At 50.9% G+C, this 19,175-nt stretch overlaps 1 protein-coding gene across 1 annotated transcript; it reads left to right on the top strand.

The window, feature by feature from the left end:
• Positions 1 to 8,773: 8,773 nt before the first annotated feature.
• LOC147730491 (uncharacterized) lies at positions 8,774 to 16,380 on the top strand. Its single transcript, XM_086954073.1, has 2 exons — positions 8,774 to 8,858; positions 15,767 to 16,380. Exons 1-2 carry the CDS (start codon positions 8,774 to 8,776, stop codon positions 16,378 to 16,380), a joined length of 699 nt encoding a protein of 232 aa, XP_086810199.1.
• The last annotated feature ends 2,795 nt before the right edge of the window (positions 16,381 to 19,175 follow it).

Here is a 19,175-nt window from a genome sequence, read left to right as displayed (position 1 = left end):
CTGAAAATGACCCCTTGCCCAGCCCTAAAAACACCCCAGTCACCTTTCCTGAGCTCTAAAACTGGGCTCCCGACCCATAAAACTACACCAAACTCAGCCCTAAAAACACACCAGCCCCCGCCCTGAGTCCTTAATCCAAACCCCAGCCCTAAAAACTACCCCGAACCACCACCCTGAGCCCTAAAACCCAGCCCTGAAAACTACCCTGACCCCAACCCCTAAAACAACAAAATAACTACTCACCAAGCTGTTCCTTCCATTCTCGTCCGGGCAGGAAGGCCCCAACACTTCACACCCCATGCCCACTCAGTCCAAACCTAGAACGCTGACTGCTTTTAACATGCATATGCCTTTACCGCCTGTTTAACAAAAATCATTGTAAAAGCATGCGTGGCAAAGGAAAATGCATGGTTAATGCATATGTGTGGTAAAAGCAGGCATGGTAACACTTTCTTTGTAAGGGCACATGTAGTTTAGACCATGCTGTTAACGCTGTTGGCCTTCCAAACCCTACTAGTCTGCCTGTTTATCATCATGGGCACCAAATGGGTGGCATGATTCACCATCACCTGCCCTGCTGGAGGTCCATAACATTAGGCAGGTGGGGTTGGCTGATTTTCCAAAGGGACTATTATCTCTCATTTAAGACTACCCATCCCTCCATGCCACTCACTTATGGCAGGCTGATGAAGGACCACCTATTCCTTCTCCGCCAGGAAGTGATGGCTCTTTAGGCCAAAGGAGCCATAGAGAGAGTACCGACACCAGCAATAGGTTGTGGTTGCTATTCCAACTACTTTCTAGTGCCCAAGAAGGACGTAAGCCTTCGTCCTATCCTCAACCTGCGGTAACTCAATTTCTTCCTCAAGAAGGAGAAATTCAAGATGCTCACTAAGGCTCAGGTCCTGTCTGACCTGGATCTAGGGGACTGAATGCTAGTGTTAGACTTTTAAGATGCATATTTCCACATTCCCGTCCTGGTTTCCCATGGGCATTACCTGTGGTTCCTGGAGGGCGACAAGCACTTTCAGTTTGCTATGCTCCCTTGTGGCTTCACCAGCACCCCTCGGTGTTCACCAATTTGATGCAGTGGTTGCAGCACATCTGCAGAGATCAGGGTGCCATTCTTCCCCTAAATCAATGACTAGTTGTTGAAAGCGGGCTTTCCCAGGCTGTTGTCTCCCACCTACAGACTACAGCAGACCTCCTGAATTCACTGGGGTTCACTATCAACTTACTGATGTCACACCTGACTCCCTCTCAGACGCTCCTTTCATCACAGCTGTTCTGGACACAGTGCAGTTTCGGGCCTATCCTCTCGAATGGCCGATCTAGGATATTCATGCTGTGATACCGATGTTTCTGCCTCTATCCTGGATTTCGGTGAGACTACCTCTGAGGCCGTTGGGCCTCATAGCCCTGCTGAAACCCAGCTTGTGACACATGCCCGTTGGCATATGCGGGCTCTGCAGTGGAACCTGAAGTTTCAGTGGGTGTAGCATCAGGGGAATCACTAACATGGGCCAGATCTCAGAGGGAACTGCAAAGGACTACAGTGGTGGCTTACGAGGTGTGATTGGGTCAGTGGCAGACGCCTCTCCCTTCCACAACTAGATCTGATGGAGTGACGGATACATCACTCCTGGGATGGAGCAGGCATTAGGGATAGGTGAAGGTAAGAGGACTCTGTTCTCCAGCAGAATCTGGACTCCACATCAACCTTTTGGAGCTCCTAGTGATCAGATTGGCATTGAAAGCCTTTATATCCTCTATCAAGGGAAGGCTAGTGGAAGTATTCATGAACACCACTACTGCCATGTGGTACTACAACAAGCAGGGCAGAGTGGGGTTGTGGACCTTTTGTCAAGAGACTCAGCATCTTTGGATATGGCTGGAACAGCATGGCATAATTTTGGTGGTTCAACATCTGGAAGAGTCTTTGAAAGTCAGAGTGTACAAACTCAGCTGCAGATGCTTTGCGGATCATGAATGGATTCTCCTTCCAGAGGTGGTGCAAGGTATCTTTCAGCAGTTGGGAGAGTCTTGGTTAGATAAGTTCACCAGGGATGAGAACGTGCAATGTAAGCAGTTCTATGCACTGGAGTTTCCAATGTGGTTCTCCCTCGGAGACACTTTCTGTCTAGAATGGAGTTCAGGCCTCCTGTACACCTTTCTGCCCATACCACTAGGAATGACGGGCCCAAGTCATTCTTGTGGCTCTGGACTGGGCATGGAGAGTCTGTTATCCCTTAGCTGTTGAGCATGGCCATTGGTCTTCTGATCAGGCTGCACCGTTGGGAAGATCTTCTGGGAAGGTTCTCCACCTGAACCATGCCACACTCTTGCATGGAGATTGAGCGGCAACAGTTGACATCTTCTGCCCTTCCTCCCGAAGTCTGTGATGCTATCTTGACATCCAAGATTTTTCTCAGGGGAAACCCAATAAACCCTTGTAGGCTTGGGCAGTGTATGGTTCAAAACATAGGGTGCTACAAGGGACTTATTTCAAAAATGTTTTCTCTTGGTCAGGATATCCTGTGGATACTTAAGAGTGTGAAATTGAGTTACCACTCATTTACCAAGAGAAAACATTTTTGAAATAAGTCCCTTGTAGCACCCTATGTTTTGAACCATCTTGACATCCAAGCATCTCTCCACCTAGATGGTTTACCTCTGCCACTAGGCAAAACTTGTGGGATGGAGTACGAAAAGACACATCGATTCCCTTTCTGTTCGCCTTTCTCATAGTCTCCTGTTTATGCTTCCCTTTGTCCATCAGGGCTCTGCTCTAGGCACTTTGAAGGGAAATCTCTCTGCTATTTCAGCTTTTGTGCAGTTTCCTGATCAGGCTTCCTTATTGTACATAATTTTCTAAAAGATTGACAACATTGTTGTCCACCTTCTCCCTTTATTATGACCAAATGGGACCTCAATCTCGTTCTCACTTTCCTTATGTGCACCCCCTTTGAGACCCTGCACAATTGTCCTTTCAGGCTCCTTATCATCAAGACGCCCTTCCTGGTGGCAATAACATCTGCCCAGAGGGTCAGTGAGTTTCAGGCCTTGTCATCCAAGTATACCATCTCTCACTAGATCATGCTCTACATTAAAATATGCTACGCATTGGCTAAGAAACAACCCCCTGAGGGTTTGCATGCTCATTGCACAAGAGTGAAAGCTACAACCACTGCATTCGCACATGGAGTTTCAGTCCTGCACTTCCACCAGGCGGCAACGTGGGGTTCCCTGCACACATATACCAAGCACTACTGCTTGGACAGGCAGGTCCGTAGGGATGAGCATTTTGCCCAGTCAGTCCTGCAGGACTTCCTTGTGTGAAATTGGTAAGCAACCCCACCTCTTGAGGAGGTATTGCCTGGGTATTTATTCTATGGTATGGAATCTGCAGCTAGAAGTCTCTATCAGAAGGACAAGTTACTTACCTTCGGTAGACCTTGTCTTGTAGAGATTAATTGCAGATTCCTTAATGACCTACCCACCCTCCCCTCTGTGTGAATGGATTTCTAGGGACAGGGCACTCACCTTTCAGGGCACTAGTTTCTCACAACAGTGGCCAGTATACTTCTTGGCTCCACGCTTCTGGCCAATCACAAAAAGTTACTGACGTCAGTGTGCACTTTCTAAAATGGGTTTCCCCACATATCTAAGTAATTACCACAAATTGCTGAAACACTTCTCTTATGAAAAACGTCCTTACAATGTACATTTTATTATGGTTGCCTCCTACATAGTCAGTTTGCCACACCCAGGAGCCCCGCAGTTCGAAGATCACTGCACGCCTCGTGTTCCCACGTTTGGGGAGTGTTTCCTGAGACTCCATGTTCCTAAAGCTTATTTTTCTGTGAACAGTGAAACTTACAGTCAGATCACGGCACACATTTTGAAAATGATGTCTTATTGATTCAGTAGAGGCACGAAACAACCCCATGCATGTTTGCCTAAGTGCAGAGAAGCTAGAGTTGTCTAAATAGAATTCTGGCAGCATCTTTTATATTTATTAATCCTGATCGATTGGACCTTATCGCACGCACTTTGTATATGTTTAACATACAGCTCGAGGGAGGAATCTAACAGCAGACGTACGTGTGTGTGTGTGTCTGTGTGTGCTTAAAACGTATAACCATTGCAGAAGTCTGCTTTTGAACGACATTTTAGACACCGCCACAAGGGCACAATAGGGATGTAGACAGATCTCTTGGTTTAAAAGCTCACAAGTATTATGACTAGAGACTCTAACATGATAAAGAAACAGGGGCAGCCCAAAACGTACCTGGAACCAGGGGTATATAAACACCTGTGCAACAAGGGTTCCTTGTGGAGCAATCGCATCAAAGAGAGTTATTGGACCATAATTAAACCACAGAACGAATCCTGAATGATCGAGTAAAACTGAAAACGCTGGTAGACGAAATAAGGAGATTTGCAGCTTCTTAAGATGTGCGCATGCGCTCCCGCAGTGAGTGCTAAAGAAACAATGCAATAGTGTGTCTAACATTAAGACAAGATCGGCAGTGGCCGCCACTGCTCATAATCAATCTGTACCTCGAGTTGGCTCTTGGCAAAGCTCGTCCAGTGAGAGAATGTGCTCATGTGGTCACTAGTAGTTACTCTCTGTTATTCACATATAGGCAGGGGCGGCTGGTGACATTTGACAGTGGTGGGGCGTAAACTAATTTCCGTGCTGTCCCACCTTACCTCCGTGCTGTCCCTCCTTACCTCCCTGCTGTCCCTCCTTACCTCCGTGCTGTCCCTACTTACCTCCTTGCTGTACCTCCTTACCTCCGTGTTGTACCTCCGTGCTGTACCTCCTTACCTCCGTGCTGTACCAACCTGCTGTCCCTCCTTACCTCCCTGCTGTCCCTCCTTACCGTCCCTCCTTACCTCTCTGCTGTCCCTCCTTACCTCCCTGCTATCCCTCCTTACCTCCCTGCTGTCCCTCCTTACCTCCGTGCTGTCTCTCTTTAACTCCGTACTGCAGTCAGGTTCTTGGATTTTTGGGCCCCTGAACAGAGAGGGAATGTGCTATACCCCTTTAATGTGAAGACACTGTGACACATTCAGGGCAGTATGCACCTCAGTAGATAAATTAAAGGAAGTAAGCCAAAGTAGGAGAACACTTTAGTAACGGTAACAAAATGAAGCACAGAAAACACTGTATGCGACTGCGAGGAATATTGTGAAAATAAAGTTAAACAGTAACAAAAGAACAGGACTAGACCTCACAGCTCAACTGTACATAACGTTGTCACTTAGACCATAACAAAATCTTTAAAACGTTCTGAAACAGGAACTTTCCTCCTAGACAATCTGTAAGCATGCACACTTGCTGATGCTTAGGTTCAGCTGATCATACCGGATTGTGAACGAACGGGTCTCCCTGGCCGAGCGGTTCCTTCAGGACTTGACTCCCGCCCTCTTAAGGATTCCTGGGTCCGGTCAGGTCTTCAAACCCCATAAACAGAGGCCGCAGCACGAGGGAGGGGGAGGGCTATAGTATTGACCAGCCAATCCTGGCTGGGCGGGCACCATGACTGCTCGCCCAGTCGCCCTGTACATCCACGGGGGTGCGGCCCCTCCCCCTGGTCCTCTCTCTAAGGGGAACTGCACTGGGAAAACAATCTGCGCATGCGCGGGCTAGTTTATGCCCTTAAATCCACTTGCGCAGCTGCAGCAACCCAAACCGCCCCCCCGCACTCCGGAAAAGTCGGGTGTCTCCCGTATTCCCGGCCGGAGGGCAGCGCGATTATTTTAATATTTGTTATCATTAGTTTAGTGAGGACGCGGTGGGTCCATGGGGCTTAGTGGGGCTACGCCCCTACGCCTCAATGGACGCACCGCGCCTGCATATAGGACATGTGTCTGACCTCTATCCAAGTTGAAGTCTGGGGTGGTTTTCCAAAGTGTGTGGAGATTTAGTGATTTAGTGCAAGTCCTGGAACACCCTCCCCCTTCAGCACCGTCCGTCCAACACTTCAGGAAGGACCTCAACACCTGGATGTTCAACCAACAGGAACAAGCAGCGTGATCCCACAGCAGGACCCCACAGCGCCTCGAAGACCCTCACAGTTGAAGCAGTCGTCCTTTACAAATCATGATTGAGTCATTGGTTCATACTACATACATGCTTACACAAAACAAATCTTTCTGGGTTAGGCACCCTTTCAAAGTGGGGTCAGCATGTTTCGGCACCCATTACAAGATAAGTGCTCTCTTCAGGGCTTGAGCTCAGAACTTCCCTCCACTTACTGGAAAGTGTTAAATATATCAAACTAGAGTAGTGAAATATAGCATTAAATTATGTGTGTGTGTTTGTGTGTGTGTGTGTGTACCTGTATTCATAAGCCACCATGTTTTGTTTTTCATTTCTCAACATAGTATTTCACATGGAGTATAGTTTCTTGAAACCAATTTTAATATTTTGGTCAATTTTGTTGTGTTTTCATGCGCATAGGAGTCTGAATTTGATAAGAGCTTTATTTAAAGTTATGCTGAGTCACAACATATGTGTATTGCAACTTTGATTCTAAGTGCGTTGCATTTTCAGTTATTACCGCTTGCCAGTAATGAGCAACTAAATGTGCCCATGGCTAGCCTGGTGTCAATTTAACCCTTGAGGGGCATTGACTTAGAAGGCACCTTTACCCTCTACAACTGCCAAAACAATCGGCTAGCACCTGATCTTGTCATCAATATTAGGAATCAGCTGTGTGCTCTTAATTACACAGATACTCCCCTTTAAAGCAGAGCTTGATTTCTGTAAGATAATTATGCACATTGGCAAATAAGGGGTGGAGGGGGGAATAGTGGCAAGTGTAGGGCTGCAACAGTGATGTGTATGTCCCCACACAGCAATATTTTCTGGGCGCGAGCACTTATGATATCTTCTGTTTATCGTCTGTAAGAGTAGCTTCGGACGGAATGTGCCTATCGCTGCCCGTCAAGGCTCCAGGACTTGGAGCTGGGCTTGTCTTATGCTGCATGGACAGCTCGTACTGCCCACTACATTGACAGAAGGACAAACAGAGCACCTTGTTGCCTCAGACCCCCGGAAACCCTTATGTAAGGTCATGCATGAGCTGGTCCTCGTTTATGAAGGAATGGCGCTTGTGACTCCTGGAGAGGCTATACGACATAGCGTAATATAGCCGCAGCAAAGTAGTGAAGTGAGGGAGCATGGGGAATAATGGTGGATGGAAATGTAGGCAACACATTAGGTACACAGGAGGAAGGGAAGGCAGAACTCAGGAGTAGGAGGAAGGAGTGTCATTTCCCCCAGAATTTGATGGATCCTATGGGCCATCTTCAGAATGAGCAAGGAGGAGTCTAACTATAATTATACTGCTTTATGAAGTTCATTAACCTCAAAAATATTTTGTATCTGAATCATTTATTGGTCTGTGGTTTATTTATATACTTACTTTTGGCACCTCTGTTACTCCTTGTGTGATGTCATGAGCACTAAGCACATTTTTAAAGGTATTATACTATGACTTGTAAGTCAATGTTTGAAATAATTTACAGTCACGCTTATTTGTTATCCCATAACATGGCGTATCTTTTCTTATGGAACTAATAGCTGTTACGCCTCTATCATCGTTTGAAAAATTTTTATGGTGTCACCCAGAGGTTATAGGTAAAGTTATAATAATTAACGTGGCCTACAATGTGGCTTTCACAACGCGGGTACACGTAGAACATGCTAGAGGAGAGAAAAGGAACAAAGCGACAGCACAATGTGCCCTAAAAAGGCGACTATCTGACATCCTGAGAGACAACAAAGTTGCCTCAGAATCTGAGATGTCAGCCGAATCCTCAGGTGGAGATTTCTCACACCCACCTCTGGGACAATCTGAATGTACTTCAAAGGATGGGTTAAGGAGGGGCATTATAGGTTCTTTAACTTTACTATGGAAGAGGAGGCGGTGAAGGCAGCAGGAGCGACCTTTTGAAAACAGAGGGGACCTGGCATCTCTAGCCCACTCAGGATCCGCAGAGTCAGAATGACACTTTGCTGAAGTATGTAGGAATATGGGTCCAAAGAAAGGTGAGACTGACTGACAAAAACAGTGCCTTTGACAAACAAGGATTTTAACCAAATCTTATCAAGTACTGGCAGCCAGTGTAATACCAAGAGTGAGACGGAAGAGTAAATGTTAATCTGCTATGTTCTGTCTAGAAATATGCAATCACGACAGAATTAAACCCAATTGTAGACTGCTTCTTCAATCTGCTGGGACTTCTTGTAAGAATTCAAGGAAAGTGATGATTCGTTTTCGGGTTGGTTATTATAGGAAAAATTCCTCATTGACAGCACTTATAAGAGCTACTAATTTTTAGTTTAGAACTAATTAGAATACCCAGATCTTGTCAGTAATCAACAGGGAGGGTGAGTTTGAGACCTGTCATAGGAAGATGTTTGAAGCATTTCCTTGTATGGTAGTGGCTGGCAGACCAACATCTGGAACTTGGGGTGCCATGACTAGCAGAGCAAGCAAGGTTAAGGAGTGGTACTTCCAGGTCAAGACAGACAGTGTCACTACTGAAACATCAATAAAGTGAATGGAAGCTGCCTGGCAACTTTCTGTGTTGTGTTGGAGTTCTCAATTGACATAGAATTAATTCACCTTCTGTCTCTCGCCCGTATTATTTTCTCCCCCATTACGGCTCCCTCTCTATTCTGACCTATGCCTGGTTTTCCTGATTGATTTTACTTTGTTTTGTTATGTTCCTTTTCGCTGTTCCTTCATACACAATGGATCCCTGGATTGCTCATCTGCTGTCTCACCAGCTTCCTTCTGTTAGGCGCATACACACTGTTACCTACAACTTTGATGCTGGTAAGCATGATGCAACATGATATGATCATAGTGAGCTACTTATGTTAATGCTCGTTACTAAAGTCTTCTATGCTAATTTTCTGTGTATAGAGGCAATCTCTTAGAAGATAATATTAATAATTTGCTAGGATACAAGACGTGAGACTAGAGTGAGGGGTGCCACACAAGACCTTGGTATGTCGTTTATTCCCTCTATGTGTTCCATTCCCCTTTCCTTCTGCTGTTTAGTGCTGCCTATAACTTACTCCTTGGTTCGGGCAGTTGTGCTTTCAGAGGAGTGGAACAGATTGTCATCAGAATCTGTGGGAGGTCACAGCTAAATCTTGATGTATCTGTAAATATAGAGATAGGAGCTCGCCTCGAACTGTGATGATTCACTCTGTGGTCAGATATAATTCATCCACACATCAGCTTCATGCACAATTGGTATCGCTGGTTTGAAGCCAGATCTGGCATATTCATTGCCTGCCAGTACAATGCAAGCATGAACGCAGATCACCCATTTATTGTTAGCAGGATTTGAGTGTGTTCAGCATACATGTAAAAGATGAATCCATGGGAGCGAAAGAGAAGTGCCATAGGCAATAGATAGGTAAAAAAAACCAGGGTAGGAGCGGATAAAGTCTGTGAAACCCCACAATTTATTACTGGTAGTAACAGGTGTGGAACAGTGCCTGGTGACCATTTGGAACACTTGAAACAGGGCTCAAGACCGCGGTGCGACGTGCGGAAGTCATAGATAGTGCATTGTACTACACTAGGCGGGCGTCAGTGACAGTTCTACCCTTGGGCGTCCTATGATAGTGCATGATACTCACCCCTGCAGCACAGAACGCAGTAGTGGAGGCCTCAGTTTTACTGCTCTTGTGAAACATGCTTGGGGCTGTAAGCACACGCAAGGAGGAAGCAGCCACAGCTGAGGAAGAAAATCTGGAAAAAGAAGTTAGGAGGAAAAACCTTTGCTAGTGTAAAGGCGACAAAATGCACGAGTGCACTACAGAAAGAACTGCGTATTTGTTTCGTGAAACTAACCTCGAGCAACTAGAGAAGATTAAAAGTAAGTGCCAAAAATGAATATTAGCGTTAGCCATCCCGAGGCTCTGAGCGCCACAATGTTGTCGAATATGTAGAGTCAAAACAAAAGCAGTTTTCCTCAATGCAGTCAAAGAATTCGGACACCTGGGAATGCCAGTATCTAGAACGATGCTCATTGGATATTGTAAATGAAGTGTTACCGCGAGATCGCTGCTGTGAACCAGTTCTGTGCTTCCCAGTGGCTGCGTCTGATCTGATGGTGAGTTCCTCAAGTGGCATTCGTCAGAGCGCAGGCGCCATGTTTGTATGTCTGCTCCTTCGCGCGCATCGATCTGCCCATCACAGGCTGCGAAGCACACTGTCTCACCACAGCCACGGTCTTCTCCCATTTATCATGACATGTTCCATCAACGGGTCTCTTTTTTGTGGGACTGGTGTCACCGGCTCATTAGGTTTTGTATGCAGAGCCCAAAACAACACTCTTGTGTCAGGTGTGCTCACTTTAAAGCGTGAGAGACGTGGTGTGTGGCCTGTCGAGGTGCTCCGCGGACTTCCAATAAGCGCTTGTCACTGCCGGGCCCCGGGGGAAGCAGAGTCGCAGACTAGTCTTCCCCCGGGGTCTTTCGCGCAGGGATAGGCCAGGTAGGGAAAGGGGAGGAGTTAGGGGGTGGGTATTTAGGCGCAGGGGAGGAAGGGAACTTCCTCTTCCTGCGCTTGGCATCATCGGGAGGGAGTTCAAAAGGGAGGTTAGTCAGGTTTAGAATTTTCCAGTGTGGTAGAGTAGCCAGCTTTCTGGGTTGAGGAGATTACCGTCGGGACTGTTGCACGGCAGTTGGGGTTTTAGCTGTCTCGCCTGAAGAGCAGGGGTTTTCGAGATGTCGGGGGTGTCTTCAGAGGAGGTCCGGCAGGCTCTTCTCTTGCTCGCGAGGGCCGGGCGGGAGGACCTCTTTCAGCCGGGGGTCTTGGAGCAGGCCTGGGTGGGGGCCACCAGGGGCACGCGCGCTGCCTCGGCTGGAGTTAAGGCCGCCGTGGTAGCGTGTCTTGAGGACGCGCAGGATGAGTCGGGGCAGGAACATGTGCGGAGGGGGGGCGGGGCGCCCAAGGACCCGGTGAGGGGCGGGAAACGGCGGAGCCTGCCCCCGCGGGCCTTCCCACAACTTGAATTTTTGTCCGGGGCTTCGGGGGCTGCCGTGAGGGCCGCGCCCTCCGGGCTTCTGCTGCAAGGGCCTCTGCAGGTGCCGGCCGGCGCCTTGCAGGGGGAGGGGCAGGCGGACAGCGTTCCTGAGCCTGCCCTGGAGATGGAGGGTGCATCGGGTGGGGAGGGGTCACTAGGGCATGCTGGGCAGCCGGCACTCACTGCTCCTGGGGATGGTTTGTCTGGGGACACCTCGAGGGCAGCAAGGGGGATGGAAGAGGAGGCCCCCATCGACCTGTCTACCGGCTCTAGGGCTGGCACCCCTGCCCCAGTAAGGCAGGCGGCGGCGGGGGACCTGGTGGGCCGGGGTTGGCCCCCCACCCTGGTTCCCATGGGGGGGGCCTGGTTGGGTTCCTAGTTTTCCGCAGGTGGGTTTCTTCCCTCCGGGGGCTGACTTTTTTGGCTACTGACGCAGATCTGGGGCGCCACTTCCTGGGAGGACAGGGCCCGGGGTGAGAGGATCCTGGAGCAGATTCAGGAGGTCAGGTGGGCCGAGGAGACCAGGGCCAGGGTGGGTGCGGTGTGGGGCCATGAGGTTGAGGGCCCTCCCACCCCGACCTCTGAGGAGGAAAGGGAAGCGGAGAAGGAGGAAGAGTTAAGGAGGGTCAGGGCCAAGGAGGCAGTGCAGGACCATCCCCTCAGGGGGAGTATGGCAGGAGTAGGGACGGCCAGGACGGCTTTGAGGCCCGATGGTGCTGGGGCCCACTCAGGTTCGAGCGACCTGAGGGGTGGGAGGGGATCCAAGCCGGCGGCTGTCAGCAGAGCCCGGGGGTGCCTGGCGGGGCGCAAGACGGCTCCAAGACGCAGGACGGAAGCAGTAGGGCAGTCCGCGGCGGCTGTCCCTCCACCGAGGGCTCGGGCTCCTGCAGCGCGGGGCGAGACTGGTGTGCGTGGGCGGGGAGGAGTACAGAAAGGTATGAAGCGAGCGGTGAAAGAGGTGGACAATTTGACTGTGGGTCTGGAACCGGTGCTTGAGTTGGACTATGGTGCGGAGAGTGATGAGCTGGAGGACGGGGAGGTGCGGGATGACTTTGAAGGCTTAGGCGGCGCTGCGGACAACGGGGACCTTGGTGTCTTACAGGACAAGGCGGCGGCGAAGATCAAGTCAAGGACGGCGGCGGTCCAGGTGTCGGAGTCCAGAGAACGGCCCCGGGAGCAGACCTCGGCACTCACAGGTGAGGGAGCCTGGTGGGCAGCTTGGGAGGACGTTCCCCGGGGAGGGGAGGGGCGGAAGAGGACTTGCAGGTCGGTGGGTGTGGGGGATGGTTCGGTGCGGGAGGTGGAGAAGCCATCGGGCGGTCCACCAGAGGATGGTAAGAAGGTGGATGGTAAGTTGGTGACTTTGGGGGTGCAGACGGACAAAGGGGATGGTAAGGAGGAGAAGGGAGTGAAGGTACCTAAGAAGCTCCCATATATGGGGCTGGCGATGCATTTGGGGTCGCATCTCTCGGAGAAGCTCATGGATCGGATCTGGAAACATGAGTTTGTGGATGTCTTTAAGTTGCTTCATAGGGAGGTGCAGGCTAAAGAGGGGTCTAAGGAGGAGCAGTGGGAGCTGACGAGGCGTCCTAGGGTACCGGTGACAATGGAGAATTGGACGTCGGCTTTCTTGATCTATGCCAGTGTTTATTGCCAGAAGTATTTGGACAGGACGATCGCGCTTTTTAAGTACATGGACATCATCCGCAAGGCCCAAATGCAGATTGGGGGTTTTGCTTGGTTGAGCTATGATGAGGAGTTTCGAGCTAGGGTTAGCGCGAATCCCGAGAAGTGTTGGGGGGAGGTGGATCAGGAACTTTGGATGCAGTGGATGGCGTCTTCGCACTCCACTGCGTCCACTCACACGGCCAGTGGCCTACCGGTGGTGTATCGGTCTTTTCCACCGCGTCCCGCCCAAGGTGGGGCGGGGGGTGGAACAGTGCCCAGCACCATTGTCTCCGGGCAGCAGTCCAAGCCGGGGGGTTATTCCACGGGGGCCTGTTGGAGCTACAATAAGGGGTATTGTTCCCGGTATCCCTGTAAGTTCAAACACGAGTGCTCGAAGTGCGGCGGGAAGCATGCCCTTACGCAGTGCCTCATGCTCACCACACCCTCGGAGCAATGGCGGAACGCCAGAGGGCAGGGCCACCCTGGACCGAAGGGCGCCTACACCGGTTAGGGTGGAGGCGATGGCCCCGTGGCTCTCGTGCTACCCGGATCAGGAGGCTGCGGCGCGGCTCTTCTGGGGTTTCACTGAGGGCTTTAGGGTAGGCTACCAGGGTCCCAGGGAGCGACGTTGGGCCGAGAATTTGAGATCTGCAAAAGAATTGCCGTGTGTAGTGTCTGCTAAGTTGAAGAAGGAGGTAGAGGAAGGAAGGGTGGCTGGCCCGTTTACTGACTGGCCGTTGCAGGACCTGATCATATCCCCCTTGGGGGTAGTGCCGAAGAAGGAGGAAGGGGAGTTCAGGATGATTCACCATCTGTCGTGGCCGGAGGGCCAGTTAGTGAACGACTTTATTGCAGTGGAAGATTCAAGAGTGCTCTATGCGTCGGTGGACGATGCGATCCGCCTGGTGAGGGTGTGTGGGACGGGAGCGGAATTGGCGAAGTGTGACATCAAGTCTGCTTTCCGTTTACTGCCTATTCACCCGGCGGACTTTTCACTCTTGGGCATGCAGTTTGGGGGGGCCATCTACGTGGACAAGGTTTTGCCCATGGGATGCGCCATCTCCTGCGCTCTGTTCGAGCTGTTCAGCACTTTTCTGCAGTGGGTCATTGTGCAGGTTAGTGGGTGTCGCGAAGTCACTCACTACTTGGATGATTTCCTCTTCCTGGGGAGGCCGGATACCGGAGATTGCGGCAGGGCCCTGTCGCGATTCCAGGAGATGGCCTTTCAGTTTGGGGTGCCCCTGGCGCCCGAGAAGACAGCTGGTCCCAGCTGTTGCCTCACCTTCCTGGGGATCGAACTGGACTCGGTGCAGTGGCTGGCGCGCCTTCCTGCGGCCAAAGTGGCGGAGATCCTGGCATGTCTGGAGTGGGCTGTGGGGGAGCGGCGGATTCCTTTGCGGGCAGTGCAGAAGCTTCTGGGTTTCCTAAACTTTGCATGTAGGGTGGTGCGGGCAGGGCGGACGTTCTGCAGGCGGCTCGGCATGGCCATGTCGGGGGCAGTGCTTCCACATCACAGGGTCAGGATTTCCATGGGGGTGAGGACGGACTTGAGGACGTGGATTACTTTCTTGCAGGACTTCAACGGTGTGTCTTTGGAATTTGACGAGGAGAGGGCGGTCTGGCACTGCCAAATCTACTCTGACGCGGCTGGGTCAGCAGGGTTTAGCGTCTTCTGGATGGCAGGTGGTGTGCGGAGAGCTGGCCGGCCTCCTGGAGCAAACAGGGCAGGAGCATTGCCTTCTTGGAGTTCTTCCCTTTGCTGGTGGCGTTGGTGGTGTGGGGGGAGGAGTTTCGAAACAGATCTGTGCTCTTCCACGTAGACAATATGACGGTGGTGGAGCTGGTGAATCATCAGAGGGCGAGGGACCTGAGGGTGTTGCGGCTGTTGCGGAGATTCATGTTGGCGTGTCTGCGGTTGAATGTGGTGTTTCGGGCTAAGCATGTCCCTAGGGCGAATAATGACATTGCGGATGCTTTGTCTCGTTCGCAGTGGCAGCGGTTTCGACACCTGGCACCAGGAGCGGATACATGCAAGACCGAGCTGCCGGCCGGCATCTGGGCCTTGGGGGAGTGAGGATGATTGGACTGGTGGAGGGTTCGCTGGCTGTGACCACGAGGAGGACTTATCGTTTGGCATGGTCTGAATTTAGTGCTTTCATGGGCTGGACGGTGACTGGCGTTGTGGGTGTGGAGTCGGATGTGGAGCAAGGGCTGAGAGGTTTTGTGTTGGATTGCATGGACCGGGGTTTGACTGCGACCACGATCTCTGGTAAATTGGCGGGGATATCTTTCTACTGTGTTTTGTTCCTGGGCTTTGACCCAACTAAGGATGTGATTCTGAGCAGAATGTTGCGGGGCTGGGGCAGGGAACGTGGGGGTGGGAGGGGGGGGGGGGTAGGCTGAGGGAGGCGGTGACGTTTGAATTGTTGGTCCGGCTGGTTGGGGTGTTGCCGGAATGTTGTTATGACCTGGTTGAGGTGGGTCTTTTTTGCTTGTGTATGGTGTGGATGTTTTTCGGGGCATTTAGGGTGTCTGAGCTTTTGGGTACAAGGAGAGGGGCTGGCAGGTTGTTTGAGGAGGTGCGAGTGGATGGGGGGCGCTTGGGTATTTGGCTGCGGTGCTCCAAAACTGATCAGTTGGGCAGGGGCAAGTGGGTGTGGCTGAATGAGACTGGCGGGGCGGTTTGCCCAGTGTTGGAATGGCAAACTTTCCTGGGGACGGGGAGTGTGCGTGGGGGTGAGATCTTTTGTCATGCATCTGGCGCAAGAGTGACGGCGGGCCAGTTGTTGGCTGTTTTGCGCAAGGCTTTGAGGCGGTTGGGCATGGATGCGGCTAGATTTGGGACCCACTCTTTCCGGATTGGGGCCGCGACAGCGGCGGCCAGGTTGGGTTGGTCCTGGGATAAGATCAGGAAACTTGGGCGCTGGAAGTCGCGCTGTTGTGAGAGGTATGTGAGGAAGTAGGTTGGGCCCAGGCAGGGTGTTGGTGCTTCAGGCTGTTTTTTCTTGTTCTAACATCTTTTTCTTCGTAGGTTGCGTGGGTGGACCGGGCGGTAAGACGGTGACTTGGATTGTTGGGCACTCCTTCGTGCATTGGGCTTCCAAATATGCGGAGCAGCAGGTTTACGGCCGTAACCTGGGACTGAAAGGACACTTGCACGAGGTACAATGGTGGGGCAAAAGTGGCATGCGATGGGGGGCTCTACTGCCCTGGCTCGCGAAGATGGTCCCACAGAGGGGATGTCCTGATTTGTTGATCATTCATCTGGGGGAGAATGACCTGGTGCAACTGTCCGGATTGGCGCTGTTACAGCTCATGCAACGGGACCTGGAGGTTTTGAAATCGAGGCTTGCAGGGACCTGCATTGCCTGGACTGAGTTGGTCCCCAGGAAAGTGTGGAGAGGGGCTATGAAGCATGGGCCCATCGAGAAGGCTCGAAGGAAGCTAAATAGGGCTATGAGACTCTACTGCGGTGACAAAGACATTAAGGTTATTGCACATGGTGGGATACGACTGGAGGAGCCTTTAGTTTTCAGGGATGACGGGGTGCACTTGTCCCAGCTGGGCAATGCGTACTACATGATGGAGATGAGAGATGTGGTGAGCAAGTTGTGGAATGAGGCTATCTGGTGTCGCAGGGAGTGAATGATGAGTGTGTGGCGGACTGGCGGCCCCGGGGGGGTGGGGCAGTGAACCGCCCTACAGGGTGTTCACTGGTTGGCAGGATTTGAAGGGACAGGGGGGTCAAGAGCGGGCACACCCATCCCTTGGGGAGGGAGTTCGTAGGGCGGATAGAAGCGTGAATGGCACGACGCAAGGAGTGGGGCTGGATGACGAGTGATTGAGGGGCAAGAATAAAGCATGGTTGGAGCTTCTAGGGCTTGGTGATGAAGCGGAACGAGTGAAACGAATGAAGGGGGAGTGTGAGTGGGGGTTTGTTGTTATTATTATGTTGATGTTACTGTTATGTACAGATTCGCAGTTCTGGTCTAATAAAATGGCCTTTTACGCTGACACTGCGTGGTCTGTTTATTGCGCGATGCCGGGCCCCGGGGGAAGCAGAGTCGCAGACTAGTCTTCCCCCGGGGTCTTTTGCGCAGGGATAGGCCAGGTAGGGGAAGGGGAGGAGTTAGGGGGTGGGTATTTAGGCACAGGGGAGGAAGGGAACTTCCTCTTCCTGCGCCTGGCACCATCGGGAGGAAGTTCAAAAGGCCACCCACCCACCCGGCAGCTGGAGGTGTGTTGGGTCGGTCCATAGCGTTGCCAGTTTAGGCCAGAGCTGCTGTAGGCAGGATTTGAAGGGACAGGGGGGTCAAGAGCGGGCACACCCATCCCTTGGGGGGGGGAGTTCGTAGGGCGGATAGAAGCGTGAATGGCACGACGCAAGGAGTGGGGCTGGATGACGAGTGATTGAGGGGCAAGAATAAAGCATGGTTGGAGCTTCTAGGGCTTGGTGATGAAGCGGAACGAGTGAAACGAATGAAGGGGGAGTGTGAGTGGGGGTTTGTTGTTATTTTTATGTTGATGTTACTGTTATGTACAGATTCGCAGTTCTGGTCTAATAAAATGGCCTTTTACGCTGACACTGCGTGGTCTGTTTATTGCGCGAGGTGCACTGCGGCAGGGGCAGAGCCTGGTCAGTATGAGGGGGTGGGTGGCGGGCTACCTATGCGTCAGATTTCCCAATAATCACGCTGGGACATCTGTTAAAACACGTATGAGAAGCCAGACATCAGGAGAGCTTAAGGGGTAGTGGAAAGAAAGAGGAGTGTGGATTGTTAGGTGTACTTCAAGCGTAATATCTTTTTAACTAATCAACATTTTTAAGGTCTTTAATACTCAGACGAGCGAGAGGGTGTATGTTTTTGTCAGTGTGGGCATGAAAAAATCCCAGGTAAAATCTGACAGACACTTCACATTACCCCACTGAAGGCACTTGTACCCAACTGTTTCCTACAGAATACATTATTTTGATGGGTGTAACACCCCACACAAACCCCTGACTAGCAACAGCTCTTACTGGCATGATTCCTGCGTGCCAGTGATACAGGGCGCAAATATGGGACGCACTCACCACATAGAATACCTATTCTTTAGCATTATTTTGATTCAGTACAATTCAGCAGCGCATCATTTGAAGAAAAAAAAAATCACCAGTCCCAAGTATTTCTTCGAGTCCGCTGTGGAAAGCTGGGGTTGCTAAATACCTTGATTCCATCTTGGGCCCGCCTTCTTTCCCTGCCCTAAACTTCCTCTCTCTTAATCTCAGCCAAGCAGGCTCTTTTTTATCGCTCCTTTCTTTCTTTGTCACTTTTTTCCTAGATTTCTTTCTTCTTTCTTTTTCTCCATTTTTTCTTTTTTTCTCTTGTTCTGGGTCAAAGTCAGATCCCAAAAATGAGTGTTGTTTCCCAATACCTGCACAAAGTAAGTACTGAATTCACCAGATTTTGGAGAGTTTCATTTTTCTAGCTGTCTGTTCTGACTCATTACACAGGATAAAAAGAAATGGCAGCTATGGGTTCTACACATGGGTTCTGGCCCCTGAAGTTAAGTGAAGTTGATACTCTTTGCTGTGCTTTTAAGATTGTCTGCTTGGTATTCAAGTCACTGCATGTACAACGTCTATGGGTCGCACACTTCTGACCTCACCAGCGGGTGTAACCCTCGAGCATCATGGTAAATGCAGTCTTTTAGGCATGTGCGCCTTTCGTAGCTCTGGACTTGTGACAGGCAAAGTTGCAGCACCAACTCTGTACACCGGTGTTTCGGAATTGTTGTTCCTCATCAGCAGAGTGTAGGTTTTTTCAGGGATTACTGGATGGGTTGCCAAAGTAATAACAGGTTTGGTACCCTCGTGGCGCGAAGATGCGATCTCCGAGCTCGTCAGCTCCAAAGGTTCAAGGGAACCAAGTAAAGTACAACGTCTATGGGTCGCACACTTCTGACCTCACCAGCGGGTGTAACCCTCGAGCATCATGGTAAATGCAGTCTTTTAGGCGTGTGCGCCTTTCGTAGCTCCGGACGTGTGACAGGCAAAGTTGCAGCACCAACTCTGTACACCGATGTTTCGGAATTGTTGTTCCTCATCAGCAGAGTGTAGGTTTTTTCAGGGATTACTGGGTGGGTTGCCAAAGTAATAACAGGTTTGGTACCCTCGTGGCGCGAAGATGCGGTATCCGAGCTCGTCAGCTCCAAAGGTTCAAGGGAACCAAGTAAAGTACAACGTCTATGGGTCGCACACTTCTGACCTCACCAGCGGGTGTAACCCTCGAGCATCATGGTAAATGCAGTCTTTTAGGCGTGTGCGCCTTTCGTAGCTCCGGACGTGTGACAGGCAAAGTTGCAGCACCAACTCTGTACACCGGTGTTTCGGAATTGTTGTTCCTCATCAGCAGAGTGTAGGTTTTTTCAGGGATTACTGGATGGGTTGCCAAAGTAAT

This window comes from Lissotriton vulgaris, chromosome 2_1, assembly GCF_964263255.1.
Source record: "Lissotriton vulgaris chromosome 2_1, aLisVul1.2, whole genome shotgun sequence".
Lineage (NCBI taxonomy): Eukaryota > Metazoa > Chordata > Amphibia > Caudata > Salamandridae > Lissotriton > Lissotriton vulgaris.
The sequence above is the reverse complement of the archived record's forward strand: the minus strand, read 5'-3'. Positions and strand labels throughout refer to the sequence as shown.

Bases quoted from the DNA above. Each gene is read 5' to 3' on its own strand.
- LOC147730491 (XM_086954073.1), top strand. From the start codon at position 8,774: ATGGATCCCTGGATTGCTCATCTGCTGTCTCACCAGCTTCCTTCTGTT. The intron at 8,859-15,766 runs GTAAGCATGATG...TTTTCTTCGTAG, and splicing joins TACCTACAACTTTGATGCTG to GTTGCGTGGGTGGACCGGGC.